Source organism: Halichoerus grypus, chromosome 5 (genome assembly GCF_964656455.1).
Source record: "Halichoerus grypus chromosome 5, mHalGry1.hap1.1, whole genome shotgun sequence".
NCBI lineage: Eukaryota > Metazoa > Chordata > Mammalia > Carnivora > Phocidae > Halichoerus > Halichoerus grypus.
The window spans coordinates 154,115,840-154,131,109 of NC_135716.1; the positions used below are offsets into that span (position 1 = coordinate 154,115,840).

The 15,270-nt window shown below is 58.6% G+C and overlaps 1 protein-coding gene across 11 annotated transcripts in view; it reads right to left on the bottom strand.

The window, feature by feature from the left end:
• Window positions 1-1,828: 1,828 nt before the first annotated feature.
• The window catches only part of PTPRF (protein tyrosine phosphatase receptor type F), an 85,643-nt gene continuing 72,201 nt past the window's right edge, over window positions 1,829-15,270 (bottom strand). For 7 of the 11 annotated variants that reach the window (XM_036086098.2, XM_036086088.2, XM_036086097.2 and 4 more), the window contains 13 exons: window positions 11,360-11,392; window positions 10,501-10,598; window positions 7,516-7,639; window positions 7,197-7,372; window positions 6,349-6,468; window positions 5,933-6,087; window positions 5,563-5,848; window positions 5,298-5,476; window positions 4,954-5,080; window positions 4,613-4,738; window positions 4,195-4,349; window positions 3,969-4,104; window positions 1,829-3,552 (listed from right to left, as the gene is read on the bottom strand). In XM_036086098.2, the coding sequence (XP_035941991.1) occupies window positions 3,484-3,552; window positions 3,969-4,104; window positions 4,195-4,349; window positions 4,613-4,738; window positions 4,954-5,080; window positions 5,298-5,476; window positions 5,563-5,848; window positions 5,933-6,087; window positions 6,349-6,468; window positions 7,197-7,372; window positions 7,516-7,639; window positions 10,501-10,598; window positions 11,360-11,392 (1,784 nt within the window). In that variant the 3' untranslated portion in view covers window positions 1,829-3,483. The remainder of the gene's footprint in view (window positions 3,553-3,968; window positions 4,105-4,194; window positions 4,350-4,612; window positions 4,739-4,953; window positions 5,081-5,297; window positions 5,477-5,562; window positions 5,849-5,932; window positions 6,088-6,348; window positions 6,469-7,196; window positions 7,373-7,515; window positions 7,640-10,500; window positions 10,599-11,359; window positions 11,393-15,270) is intronic. The other 4 variants (XM_036086091.2, XM_036086090.2, XM_078073272.1 and 1 more) reach the window with 1 other exon arrangement.

Consider the following 15,270-nt stretch of genomic DNA (forward strand, 5'->3'; position numbering starts at 1 on the left):
ATGTCATGGCTAGAGGGCAGGGGGCAGGGGGCGAGGGGCAAGGAGGCTGCAGAGGCCGGGTTCTGCCACCTTGGAAACCCATGGAGTTTGGGCCAAATGTGAGGGCTTGGCAGGATCTGGTCAAGACAGGGACATGGTCACGCCTGTCCCCAGGAAGAATCTTTCTGGCTGCTGTGCTGAAAATGGGTTGGCCAGGGCGGGGCTAGGGGCAGGCAGACCAGGTAGAAGGCAGGGCAGCAGTCCAGGCAAGAGAGGGTGATGTGGGGGCACCAGCAGGGGAAATGCAGAGAATCGAACAGGTGAGCGAGAAGGCCGAGGGGGCGGGGTTTGCCGATTAGCTGAATGTGGGGTGAGGGAGGAAACTGAGTGGATGGGGTGCTACACACTGTGATGGGGGGCCCAGAGGATTGGGGGGACAAGGCAGGGGAGGGGGGTTGACATGGGGCGAGGGGAAGGGCAGAGACTCTGGCGGACATAACCACGTGTGGGTCCCAGCTCTGGCGCTCACCTGCCCTGTGGTCTTTGACAAATGAATCCACATAAGCCTCAGTCCCGTTCGTCTGTGAAGTGGAGAGGAGAGGGTCCGCTCAGTGGGGTTTTTCTGAGGCTTAGTGATCATGACCTAAAGTACTCTGTGCAGAGCCTGCCCGGCAGTTCTCATGCTCTTGTTCAAGTGACAATCTGATATTTCTCCCTCACTCGGAGATGTTTGACGGTTCGTTCTTTTATTTAGTAAACAACCACTCAAATGTAATACCATCAAGAGTAATGCGAGGATGATGTCATTTTTCTAAACAGGTAGAAATAGGCCAGGCACTGACCGAGGTGCTGGGGAGCCCAAATCCCAGGCCTTGGTCACTCATGGCCCCCAAGGAGACAGTGGCCAACACCAGACGGCGGCAAGGCCCGAGGTGGGGGCGGCAGGACGTGACGGAGGGACTTCACCTGCCGGGACTGCATCCCTTCCATGTCAACTGAAACCCCTCAGCTGCGCCATCTGGCTGCTTCTAGCTGGCCTTCCTCACTGCCCCCCAAACTGCACCCCTCGCAGTCCCTATTTGTCCATCCGTTTCAGGCTTCCAAGCCTTTGTACAAGTTGCTCCCTCTGTTGGAAATGCTTCCCCCCCTTTTTAAAAGTGATCACTGCTCGCCCCTATGAAATGCTCAGAATCCAGTGGATGTCCCTTCCTCGGGAAGCCTGCGCTGATCCCGCTGCATGGTCCGGGGCTGCCTCAGTGTACCCACTGCCCCTCCGTGCGGGGCTCGTCACAGCACTAACAACCTGGTCACTGCTGACTTCTCTCTCCCACTTGTTCTGGGTCCTATTTGTCTCTGTGCCCCAGGGAAGTTCCACGGCTCAACAAGCTGGCAGGACTGGTCTGATTGAGCCCATGCTGCTGTGTGTCTGGGGGTCGGACGGCCACACTGGGTCCAGAAGCCATGTTGCAGGGATGACGAGAGTCCTCACTAACCCATTTCCATCCCGTCCCCGCCTCCACCGGCACGTGCCATCTCTGTCCTCCCAGCAGGGGAGGCGGCGAGGGAAGGGGAGGGGAGGGTGGGGTGAGGAGAGGCAAAGCGCCTGCTCTTTGCCTGGGGAGCTGGGGTCCCAGGTGGGTTGCTCTTGATACACACTGGGGTCTGGTTTTCAGGGTTCGTAATGCTCCTTTCAGGAAGTGAGCACCATGCTGGGAGCCCCACCTGCCACATATACTCAGGACAGCCTCACTGTCCCCTTCGGAGCAGGAAATCTCCAGAATCTACCCCTAGGTACTGAACTGACAGAGCCCACTCTTTAGTTCCAGAAAGAGCTGAGACAGAGGCCCGGTTTGTAAGAAATCTTGATTATTCAAATTTATTACCATCAAGAATTATGCAACGATGCTGTAGTTCTCTTAACAAATAGAAAACAGACTGTGTACAACAGTGGACTCTACAGCACTAGCATCCACAAGGTAAAAATGAATGTTTCATCCAACATTACCAACCCTGGATTGTTGATCTTGACTGAGCCTAGCTAGATCTGGGGACGTCTGCTCCACGTCCCTCGGCTAAAACAGCTATGCACCCTTCCCCGCCCCCACTGACCTACCTAGATAGTGCTGCCCAGAGGCCCTCTCCCTGCCCCTCAGCGAGCCGAGAGAATAAGGATTGATTATAGTACCATTGAGAGAAGTCCAGTAGTCTTGCCACATTGGTTTCTGAGGGCATCTCAAAGGAGTGGAAAAGAGGGACTCTCAGGGGCTTTGAAGACAGCTGCAAACCAGGGAGGGAAATCATCTGGCCCCTGCTCTGAGGACAGACGTGTGCTCCCAGGCCCACTGGCCTGGACCCGAAGGGCCAGCTGTGCCCCTGCTCGGCCCTGAGGTGTGCGGGGCGTGGTACACACCCTGACCTGTGTCAATCACCGAGGCCACGTGGCCGGATCCACAGCTTACCAACACCACGCCATACCGCAATGCTGGGGACGAAAGCAAGGCTCTGTGGGCCCAGAGGGCAGCCCGGCAGCTCCCCTGGGAAGCCCAGGCACAAGGGGCCACCTACCCTCTTGGGGGTTGGAAACAGAGGTCAGGGGGGATGATTCTGTTTTTTTTTTCTTGGTGGGTTTTTTTTTTTTTTTGGATTTTTTTTGTTTTGTTTTGTTTTTTTGTCTTTGCATTTTTTAACCTTTGCAAACACGATGGTGATGAGGAACGCCTTTGCCAGGCTCCCCGAGACACGTCTGTGGTTCTGGGCTGTGAATGTTCACACACACACACGGGAACAGACAACTGGAGATGAGTGTTTCCTATCTCCTCCCCGCCCACCACTGTCTGTGGCGCCTCAAATAAGGCTCTGAAGGAAAAACAAAACAAAACTCAAAAAAAAAAAAAAAAAGTCGTGTTTCCCCGCATTTGGCTGAAACAGGATCTCATCTGAAGGGCTGGAAGAGCAGCTAGATCAGTGGTGCCTCCCAGGCCCACGGCTGGGCCTCCACTCAGCCTGGTGGCCCCAGCTCCACACAGAGGAAGGCATGTTCTGTCCTTCAGCAGCAAAAGTCATACAAAAAAAAAGGATCCAAAGTGAACTCAAAAAAGAAAACAACTGAACCCCAACCCCCACAGCGGCCCATTCTGCAATTAAGGATTTGCAAAAGGAAAATCAGAGGGAAGAGGCTAGAATCCCTCAGTCTACCCCACTTAATGTATAAAAAAGGAGATCTGCCCCCATCCCCACCCCATGAGAAGAAGCATGAGAAACGCGGCAGCGGAACAGAGAGCTCGAAGCAGGCTCTGGGCGGGCCTGGTGGACAGAGACGGGCCACAGCACCTGCCTGCCGGCCCACCCACTCGCCCAGGGGTGTCCCGGGCTCTCCATTTGGTGTGGCAATGTTCCTGAAACGCTGTGACCCCGCAGGAGGCGAGACGATGGTCGGTATGGCTCAGAGGAGCTGGGTCCCCTCCGGAGCCCAGGCAGGGGCGGCGGAGGAGAGGGGAGCGCTAGTTACGTTGCATAGTGGTCAAAGCTGCCAAGGTACTCCAGGGCCGCACGATAGCACAGCTGGTACTGGTCCTGCCGGGACAGGGGGCTGGTCAGCCGCAGCCCGGGGGGGTGGACACTCCCGACAGCCGGGGGCACTCCCGCTGCAGCGGGGGGCCCCGGGCAGGTGCTAGCCCCAGATGTCGGCCCCAGGTGGTGTCCAGAGAACCTGGAGGGGCCTCTGAAGGCTCAGCTCTCCCCCTTTCCCGCTGCCCTGCACCTACCTGCCTCCCCCCGGCCACCCCATCATGTTTATCCGCACCCCATACAGGCTGCTGTCCAGCCCCAGCCGGGAACCAGGCACACTGCCGGTGCTCAGCGCAGAGCTGCGGAATGGGGAGCATGTTCCACGCGTCCTACCCTAGCGCCTCACGCACAGCAACGGTAAACGTTGGCAGCTCGTGCAGGTGAGGAGCTGAGCTGACGCACCAGCCGGTGGGCCCGCGTACCTCCGTCTGCACCATGGCCGGGCGCTGCGTGCGCAGGGTCTTCACGGTCTGGAACATGTCGACCACGCCCTCATAGCGCATCCGCTCCAGGACGATGCTCAGAGTGATAAACACGCCGGTGCGGCCCACGCCAGCGCTGCTCAGGGACAGCACTGGATCAGGGATCCTGCCCCCCAGGCCCACGGGCCCCGCACCCTCCCCCAGCCCTCCACGGGGTCAGCCCTACCTGCAGTGCACCGTGATGGGCCCGTCCTGCCCGAACTGCTCCTTGGTCTTGTGCACCTGCCCGATGAAGTCGATGAAGCCCTCACCCGTCTTGGGCACACCCTGCTCGGGCCAGTCTGTGAACTGGAACTGCCGGATCGTCCTCGACTGCCCATCCTGGAAGAGGCGGGTCGGGAACACGGTTAGCACGTGTACCTCACGCTGCAGCCCTACCAGGCCAGATGGGCAGTGCAATAACACAGGTCCGCAACCCATGAAATCCTGACACCCGAGGCCCCCGAGAAAGGTGCTCATGCCCCCCACCTACACCCTCACCTCAGATTTCTGCAGCTTGAGCCAGGGCACCACCCCACACGTACTCGGGCAACGTTAGAGACACGCTTTCATGCAAGCATATGCACTCCCCTCTCCACACTTACCCGGGCGTCCGTGACCTTGAACTCACGCAGGATGTACTGGGGCATGTTGTACTCGGCCATCGGGTCAACGACAAAGTACTGGTAGCGAGCAGAGCGCTCTGCTGGCCAGTACTGGTGGCATTTCTCCTGTGGACAAAGGGCCCGGCCCCCATGAGCAGGTAGGGAGGAGTGGGGGAGGAGAGCTCCAGGTTTCAGAGGAGTCTGGGGCAGGACGCTGCAGGTGGTGAGAAGGGGGTCTGAGGCTCTGCTGAGGGGAGGCTGGGTGTGAAGGGACAGAGCCATGCAGAGGTGGTGGGTGTGCTCCCAGGTGTGGGAAGGGCCCTGGGGGGGGGGGCGCTCACCCTGCCCATCTCCCGAAGCCTGGTCAGCATGACGATGATGGTGGAGTTGTGCTCCCACAGCATGCGCCAGAAGTCCTCGGTGCTCTCTGCCAGAGGCCCCTGTGTGGCTATGTAGGCCTTCTGTTGTCTGGGGTGGACAGAAGACTGGACATGCTGGAGGTGCTGCTGCCCCGAGTCTCCCCAAGACTGCCTAATCCCTTGGAGTCCCACTCAGATCGCCTACCCCTCCTCCGGGAAGCCCACTCTGATCTTCTGGGCTGGCCCTACTCTGTTGTGCCCCCAGCTAGCCAGCTGCAGGCCTAGGCCCCCGGAGAGCGTGGTGGGGCAGTCACAGGCATGCTGACCTATAGCCATCCAAGAAGCTGGCATTGATGTAGTCCGAGCCCTCCACGCCACGGATGGGCTGCAGACACACACGGGTCAATTCATAGGGCATGATGTTCACCAGGCGATTCTTGAACTTGTTGCAGGGCAGGTTGGCGCTAATGAAGCGGGATGTGTGGGCCTTGGAGCTAGCCAGCAACTAGACAGAGGGATGGGCTGGTCAGGCCTGGCTTCTTGGCAGTGGGGGGAACATCCCCATGACCCAGTCCAGGCCCCTGAGCCCACCTTGAACTCGAGCTCCATGGCGGTCACACTCTCCCCAGGAGGCACTTGGCCCAGCTTCTGGATATGGGCATACAGGCTGCGGGCAGGCACCTCTGTGTGTCCACACGTGGCGGCCTCCAGCAGCGCCTCGTGGATGAACACATACTGGTCCTCGGTCTGCACCATATAGTTCCGCTGTGAGCGCATGCACGTCACGTGGCCGTAGATGTCCACCGTCTTCTCGTGCTTCATCCGCTCCAGCATGGCATCGATCACGATGAAGCACCCCGTGCGGCCCACGCCCGCGCTGCATTACAAGGGCTTGGCTTGGGGCAGAGGTCCAACCCCCGTCCCGCCCCCCCCCCACCCCTCGGTGGCAGCCCCTTCTCACCTGCAGTGCACCACCATGGGCCCCGCATCGAGCGGGTTGCAGGCCTTGACCCGCCGCAGGAAGGCCAGGATGGGGGTGGGGTACTCGGGAACCCCGTGGTCTGGCCAGGCCATGAACTGAAACTGACGCAGCTCCCGCTTCTCACTGGAGCCACTCTGGGGAGAAGAGTGCGGAGACACGATGGGACGGGGCGAGCATGTCTGCCATAGACTCTGGACAGGACCTCTGACAGGACTCAGAAGCCAAGGAGGCGGCCTGAAGGAGCTTGAGGCGCTGTTTGTGGTCATCCCACCCGTGGCTCTGGCTGCCCCAGGGCGCTCACACGCCTCTGAGCCCCCACTTCTGGCACCAAGTTCTCGCTTACCCATCCCCAGGACACCGTGCTCAGACCACTTCCGGACAGGGCAGGGCCATACCTTGTGGAGTGCGAAGGTGCGCACGGTGTAGGTGGCCAGCTCCACTGTGTCCAGCAGGGTCACCTGAATGAGGCCGTACGTCTCAGTGCCCCGGGCCGGCCAGTACTGGTCACACTTCACCTACAGAGCGACAAGTGGGGCAGGTGCAAGGGTGCTTAGAGGTACCCAAAGGCTCAGATAGGCGGGGGCCCCGGGGCAGAAGAAGGGCAGAAGGTCTAGCTGACCTGGCTGCAAGGCCCCCAGCCCTGAACTCTCAGACCTGTGATGCCACCCCCCTCACCAAACCACATCAGGTTCTCCTGCTCCGTTGCCATTCCTGCCCCAGCTGGGAGAACGAGGGCCGTAATTGAAAATTATTTATTCATGACCAGATCACACCAGGCACATTTTCTGCCAAATTTACCCATAACGTTTATGCACCATTTTCAAGCTCTGTAAATTTTACGTTCCAGTCGATGCTTTGCAGTGCGAAAGCAGATAACAGCAGCTCTTTCCACTAATTAACTTAGGAGATGTGTTAATGCCCCAGGAACACTCCAGCATCTGGGGAACACGTGAACATCCCGGGAACATGCTAGCAACTGGGGAACATATTAACATTCCTGGAAAATGACAACATCTGGCACAACATATTAATATCCGAGGAATGTGCCAGCATCTAGGGAACGGGCCACATCCCAGGAATACCCAGCAGCCGGGGAGCATGAGAACACCCCAAGAAGACAAGAGCACTTGATGCGTCCCTTGGGGAACTTCTGACAGAGACAGGAAAAGGTGCCTGGAAGTCATTTGGTGCCTGAGTCTCTCCCACCCCACCTCCTGGCGGGAAGGCCCCTGCAAGGTCCTACCCGGGACTTCTCCTCCAGCCGTGTCATCATGACCACAGTAGCTGTGCGCTGTTCCCACACCATCCGCCAGAAATCGCCCATGGTCTCGGGCAGAGGGCCCTGCGTGGCAATGTAGGCATTCTGCTTGCGGTAGCCGTCGATGTAGTTGGCATTGATGTAGTCACTCCCTGGGACAGCTGGGAACAGGAAGGGGCACAGGAGAGCATTATCCCCGAGCCCCTGCCCAGCCCACCATACCTCGGCACACCCCTGGGGCTCCTGGGATGAAGTGTTGCCCCCGCCAGCAACGGGGCGGGAGGGGGCGCTGCGCTCGGCTCACCGTCGATGGAGGTAAGGATGACTCGGGAGTGGTCGTAGGCAATGACATTTGCGTAGCGGTTCTTGGGCTTGTTCACCTCTAGGTTGGAATTCTCCCATGTGAACTGCTGTCCAGGGTCAATGGACTATAGGAAATGGAGGAGGCAGATACAGCAAGCAAAGAGCTGGGGTCTCCCTACTCCCCCCAAGACCTGGGCTGCCAGGTGGTGCCCACAGGGACCAGGGGCCCTTCTGACCATGGCACCAAATCCCCTTGCCCAGCAGAGTGGTCGGGGTCGGATGGGGGTAGGGGACAGTCCCTCCAGCCCTGCCCCCAACTCATGAAATGAGTACAGACCAAGATGGAGCCATGGCTACCCGGGTCATGCTGTACCCGACACCGCTGCGGCTTCTGGGCACCTGCTCCATCACCCTGTCCAGCTCTCCTCCTACCTCCCTGGCCGTTCCCTCTCTGTCTCCTCTCCTTCCACCTGCCCTTCCTGCGGGCAGGGCCAGCACTCCTCCGGGGTTCATTCCTGGGCCTTCCTTGCACTACAACCTTGCTGGGGCCCTCATTTGCTCGTAGGGTCTTGCACTCACCTGCTGGAGCTGCCCGCGACCCCAGCCGCAGCCCGGCCTCCCTGAGCTCCCAGGCTGAATGGGCAGCAGCCTCCTGGGCAACCCCACCTGGGGGGCCCCACGGGCCCTGCAATCTCAACCCTTGCTAAGCAGAGATCATCGGCTTCCCCCCACACCCGGCTCTGCCACCGGAACACCGTCTCGGTCAAAGGCACCTTCACCCGTTTACCCCCAAACCCCAGCCAGAACCCTCAAGTCATCCTCAAAAACGCCTCTATGCTCCTGTTCCCTCAGTCACCATGTCCTCGTGCTTCCCCACCCTCTCAGCCTGACCGCCCCAACTCGGACTTGGGCATCTCCCTGTCTCTTCGCTTTCGCCCCACTCTGACCCTCTCTGTCCTGTAGCCAGAACAACCCTCAGAAAGTGCAGATCTGATCATCGTTCTCCTGCTTCGATGCCCCCCACGGCTCCTTATGGCCACAGATCATGATAGTGGAGTCTCAGCGAGAGCCCACTGTGTGCTTGGCACTGTTCTAAGCACTTCGCATGTTTCCTCCCCTCATCCTCCCATGAAGCGGGCTCTATTACCATGCCCGTTTCACAGAAGGATATAACCCAAAGTTCTCAGCAGAGCACACGATGCCCTCCGTGCTTTGGCGCCAGCCTGTTACCTCTCCACAGGACAGCAGGCTCTGCAGCACACCCCGCCCCTCAGCCTGCCTTGGCTGTCGGCCTACTTTCTCCGCACATTTTGTCATGTTTAATACGAGCGCAACTGTCGTACTCAGCGTCGGTTATCTGTCTGAGCTGGCCTCCCCACCGCCTGAGCTGCCTGACGTCTCCACATCCCCAGCACTGAGCACGGGGAAGTGCTCCACCGTGTGACGACCGACTGACCGTTGAAGGAGACAGAGCTACGGGACCCTGGCTGAGGGAAAGCCCACAGCAGGCCCGGGTAGGCAGAGAAGGCTTCTTGGAGGAGGGAAAGCTCACACTGGATGACAGAAGTGGGCAGAAGGTGAGAGGGGGAGCACCGTGAGCCTGGACGGTGAGGTGCAGAGTCTCGTGGGAAGGAAGGGCAGGCGTGGGATGGGGGACTGGATGGGTGTGGGCAGAGAGCACGGAAGGCCCTCTGGGCCAGTGAGAGAAGTGAAAGCAGGGAGCATAATTCACCAACTTTGTTACCTCCACAGCAGGGCCTGACTGCAAAGCAGGCCCCCGGGGGTGCTCTACAGCCGGAGGGGACATGATTTCCTCACAGCAGGCACGTTCATCAGTTTGGCGGCCACGCTCAATTTCCTCTGCAGAAACCTGGCCCTCAGCCCTCGGAACCTACTTGGCCCTCAGCCCTCGGAACCCACCTGGCCCACAGCCCTCGGAACCCACCTGGCCCACAGCCCTCGGAACCCACCTGGCCCACAGCCCTCGGAACCTACCTGGCCCACAGCCCTCGGAACCTACCTGGCCCACAGCCCTTGGAACCTACCTGGCCCTCGGCCCTCGGAAGGGGAATCCTGGGACCCCAGGGTACCACACACAGCTGACGGTGGACATCTGACTAGAGGGAGCAGACTCACAGGCTGGGCTGCGCCAGCCCACCAGTCACCTGTGCATCCATTATGGATTGAGGGTGAGTCCTGGGCCAGGCCTGGGCGGGGGGCAGGGGCAGCAGCAGGAAAGGAGCCGAGGCAGAATACCACCTCTGGGTGTGCTCCTTAGAGGAGGGGGGGGGGGGCTCTCCTTTAATCACCTCCTTCTCCAGCAGAGCCCTCCCTAGCTGGGCCGCCTGCAAGCCCTCAGACCCCCGGAGCCGGGACGTTGGAGCCCCCAGCAGGGGGCAGGTAGGAGTCAAGACCAGAGTGAAGAGAGTGCACGGAGGGCCATGAGCAGGAAGGTTTGTGCAGCCTGAGCAGCGAGCCTGGAGGCCCCCGATTCCCCCCCTGTGACCCGTGTCGCTCTGAGATCGCACGTGAAGGCATACATGTGCAGGCCACAGGCTGTCAGGCAGGCCTGAGTCTGACTTCCGCTCCTCTACGCACCAGCTATTTAACCTTGGGCAAGTCACTTCCCTTCTCCAAGCCTCAGTTTCTTCATCTGTAAGATGGGCTAATAAACGTACCATTTCATACTGCGAGGAGGACAGAAGGAGGGGACGCATGCAAATGGCCTAGCCTGGTCTCGCCTGCGGTTAGCTCTTGATAAATGAGCTGTTCCTACTGATCCAAGTGTGTGTAGGCGCCCCTACCTTCTGTCTGCTTCTGTTAGCATGTGGGCACGTGTCTGAGTGTCCAGACGTGGGGTGCTTGAAAGGGCCTCTGCCAGGCCTCTGCCCTGAGGAGCGGAGTTCCCCACTCGCCAGCGCCTGGAGCCCCCCACCCACAGCTGGGGCCCAGGCCAGGCACAAGGCAGGGGGTAAGGACGTCTCACCTCATACTCCTGGGAGAACTTGAGGCCGTCGTTGGCCTTGAGGCGCTCGATGTTGTCCGCCAGGTCGGTGATGGGGATGGGCGGGTGGTCTCGCATACCTAGGGGAGGGGGCACATCAAGGCGGAGTCAGGGCGAGGCCAGCGCCGGGTGGTGGAGACAGCCCCGATGCATGTGATGCGCACATGTGAACACGTGTGACCATGGAGCACTCAGCACTGGTGGCATGGGGACAGCAGCACATGCGGCGACAGGGATAGTGGGGCACACAGCGGCCGGAGGGCAGGAGAGGACAGAGGCAGCGTGTGTGCGTGAGCACGTGTGAGCGTGGGGGGTGGGGGGCACCAGGGCCCCGCCTGGCGGGTTCTCAAGAGGGAAACCAGGTTTCCTTCCTCCCGGGCTGGGGCTGGAAACCCAGGTTGGGAGTAGCTGCACACCCGGCCCACAGGCCCTGCCTGTGGGCAGCCCTCCTGCCCCTCACTGGCGCCAGTCACCATGGGAGACTCAGGGACGTGGTCTCTACACCGAGCGCGTGGATGGAGTGGACATGGCAGAGTGACACGGAAGAACCCAGAGAGAGAGAAGCAGAAATAAGGAGGGAGATGGGGAGACAGGAGACAGGAGAGCCACCCGACAGGGTGTCGGACAGGGACTGGAGGCGACAGGGGCAGAGAGACAGGGCAGGGGCCAGCGGGAGGGAAAACAGGACTGGAGGAAGTTGTGGGGAGAGGAGGGTGGAGAAGGGGAGGAGAGCGGAGAGAAGGGAAAGAAGAGTTGAGAAAGAAGGGAGGCAATGGGGTGAGAAAAAGTTGGAGGAAACAGACATAGAAGCCAGAGGAGCCCCCGAACTCGGAAAACTAACTTGAGATATTCGGGCAACTGGGGACACTGGAACCTGCAGAGAAAGAAAACACAAAAAATAGCGGGGCAAGAGAAGAAAGCCCATCAACCTTCTCCAGTTCAGGGGACACGTGGAGGGACGGAGCGGGAGCGGTGGCCCCACCACAGGGCCCCCAGATTCCCCCCTCCTGAGGAACGCAGGCCCATCTCCCACCCGGAGCAGAGCGCTCCCAACCCCCTGGGCAGGCTTGGGGGAGCCTCTTTTTAAGACCAAATTCTAGATCCGAACCAACCCTCATCCCCTCTGGTACCAAAATTTGACCTTGGCTATTTTCAGATGATTAGGCGAAAAAGGAGTGTGCCTTCACATAGAGAGATGAGGCACGTATGGCCAGAAACGACAGGGTCAGTCTGCACAAGGATACGCAGATGACGGACTGTATTTTCTGTGGGTTTGAAGAATTTTCAGAATAAAGATTAAATTATAGGAGAAAAAAAAAAAAGCTTGCCGAACTAAAAAAATAGGAAGAAAACTCGCCATGCCCCGGATCCCTCCCCACGTCCCTCCTGGTCCCGGGTTCTCTCAACAGTCCGGGGACCACCGTGTCCGGGGATGCCTCTCCCCACTGGCAAGCTCTATTCCTTGAGCTCTGCATCTCTGGTGACTCATGGCTGGCCGCTTCGGGACACCCCCATCCCTCTGCACTTGACCTTTACCCCACCTCTGCACCCCCTCTTCATCGCTCCTTTTCTCTCAGACCCCTGTGATTTCCCTCCAGCCCCGGCAGCCAACCCTGGGCCATTAGCGGCTCAGCAATCCTCCCAGGCATGCCTGTTTAGTGCCCACACCCAGGCCACACCTTCCCTGATGCTCTAACCACTTTCTGCTCTTCGTGGAGAAAACCGGGGCCACCAGTCCAGAGCTCCAGCAGCACGTTCCCTTGCACCAGCTCCCCCCAACTCCCATCCTCTTCGGGCCTAGAGCTCAGGAAAGCATCCCCACACTGTTCCTCTGGGCCACGTCACACCCCCACACCCAGGCCAGGGTCTAGAGCTGGCTTCTGGGTTCCTGCCCCACAGGCGAGCATCGCCACCCCTGCATCTCAAATGCTCACTTGAAGGACCACCAGCTGTAAACAATTTCCATGTTGGTAAGAAGAAAAATCCTTTTCCAACCCCACACCCCTCTCCTCTCTTGCTGTGGTCCTGCCCATCCTATCCCTCACACCCTGGCCTCTGAAAGGGGTTTCTCCACCTGCTCACTCCCCACTCACCGCCCCTCAACCCACCGAGATGCTTCTGCCCCCAGGACTCGGCCACCATGCTCTCTCCACAGTCGCCCCTGCCAAAGCCAGCGATCCTCTGGGTGCGCAGCCATTCCTGCCCGGCCTTGGCTTCAGGGACACCCCACTCTTCCCGTACTCTTCCTCTCTGGCCGCTCCTTCTTGATCTCCCTGGATCCTCTTCATTCAGCCTTCCTCAACATTTCACCTCCTTCTTGGCTGCCCCCCCTCTGTACTCTGGCTTTGACTACCACATGCTGCTCATTTCCCACGCCCGTAGTTTCAGGCGGGTGGCAGTGAGGAGGTACAGACCCGCAGACCCGGGTGCTGCCTGGAACCCCCTGCCCATTGCTCAGCCGTAAGCCCAAGCCCTGCTGCCTCCTCACACTGCCAGAGACTGCCCTCCACCCCCACGGCCACACTCCTCATCCAAGTCCTCGCCACCTTTCACTCACTCCCTGGCTTTCTAGTCTCCCAATTTCTCCCCTCCCATCTGACTTCCACATAGCAGCCAGCGCGACATCTCCAAATCACAATTCTGACGCTGTCGCTCCCCTGCTGGAAACTTTCTAAAAGATTTTATTTATTTGAGAGAGGGAGAGAAGGAGCAGGGGGAGCAGCAGAGGGAGAAGGAGCAACCCCCCCCTGCTGAGCAGGGAGCCCCACGTGGGGCTTGATCCAGGGGATCCCCGGGATCATGACCTGAGCCGAAGGCAGATGCTCAACTGACTGAGCCACCCAAGCACCCCGCCCTGCTGAAAACTTTTAATGCTTCCCTGGTATCCTCATGATGAAGTCCAAACCCCTTAGCCTGGCACTCAGGTTCCTCTGTGGTGGACCTCTGCCTACCCTCCACTCTCATCTGTGGGCTCTCGGGACCCCAACTCCAACGCTGCAGGATACCCAGCGCCTGTGGGCTGCTTCCGCAGTGCTGTTTCCACTGGAGGGAGCCCTCTCCCATCTCCCCGTTTGCCTGACTCATGCCCACATGGCTTGGCATCCCCTCTCATCGGAGGCTTCTCTGCCCTCTAGGCCCCCAGCAGCCTAGACAGCTGATTCCTCACAGATACGATCGTGCTGGGTTGCAACAGCCTGCTAGGTGGCCCAGTGCACTTGCTGTCAGGATGCATGCCTTTGGACCCCAGGCACTGTGCTGTGAGGGAGCCCAGGCCAGGTGAAGAGGCCTCATGTGGCCGTCACAAGCTGACAACCCCAGGTGGGCTCATAGCTGACTAGCATCAACACCTGACATATAAATGAATGAGTCCTCAGAATTCAGGGCACAGGAAACTTCTCCATAAAGACCAGACAGCCAATATTCTTGGCTTTGTGGACATATGGTAGATGCTACTTAACTTTGCCTTTGTAGTGTGGAAGTAGCCACAGATAATATACAAATGAATGGACATAGCTATATTCTAATAAAACTTTATTTGCAAAAACAGGTGGTGGGCCATATTTGGCCATGAGCCAAAGTTTGCTGATCTCTGCTTTAAATGATTCTAGCTCTCGGGGCGCCTGGGTGGCTCAGTTGGGTAAGTTTCTGCCTTCAGCTCAGGTCATGATCTCAGGGTCCCGGGATGGAGCCCCGCGTCGGGCTCCCGGCTCAGCGGGGAGTCTGCTTCTGCCTCTCCCTCTACTCATGTTCTCTCTCTGTATCTCTCTATCTCAAATGAGTAAGTAAGATCTTTAAAAAATAAATAAATAAATAAACGATTCTAGCTCTCAGACTTCCAGGTGAGGGCCCAGACATTCTGAAATAGAGACAAGCTTTTCCTGCTATACTCCTGTCTGAGTTTTTAATCCACAAACACAGTAAGGGGTAACACATACCTGTTGTTGTTTTAAGCCATTAAGTTTTGCAGTCATTTAACATGCACTAACTTAACTAGCTCACGTATACGTTAAGTCCTGTGTGTATGTTAATTAATTCACTCAACTCAATTGTCTGTGTGTCCATCTCACAGGTACCCCCTTAGAGCCCACTGCGTGCACAGTACAAGGGATGGTGATGAATAAGACACAGTTCTTGGCTCCACAGAACTTGGATTGTCATTGAGGCCATTCTCGCCCAGGGTGAGAGGTGTCATTGTGGAAGGAGCAGAGAGGTTCTGGAAGCCAGGGGAGACCCCCAGGCCTGTGTGGGGGCTGAGGTGGGCTGGAAGACTTCACCTCGGGGAGCAGTCTGAGCTGTGTCTCCTGGGGCATGGGGCGGGGGGGGAGGGAGTGACATTTTAGGAAGCAGGGACAGCCAGAGAGCCATGGGAGAGTGGCCGGAGAAGGAAGGGCAGGTAGAGTGCCCTGTGTGGGGTCCCTGTGTTCACACAATTAAGTCTGGGCACCCTATCCCACCACAAGTGTCTAATGGGGCATTTCCCACCAAGAGACCCCTCTTCAGTGCGGAAGGGACAAAATGCAGGTGCAGACGCTGGCCACCCTGTGGCTGGGATGTGGACTCTGTGAGGGTCCTTAGCTCATATTCAGAGGCCTTGACCCAAGATGAGGCAGGGCCTAAGCAGCTGGGCCTCCCCCGAGAGGCTCTGGGGCTCCCGGGCTCCCGTGCAGCTGTTGCATATTGGAGCTTCTGTCACAGGGCACAGGGAGCGGGCAGCAGGAAGAAACAGGAGTAGGAAATGGGGGCACGAGGCCA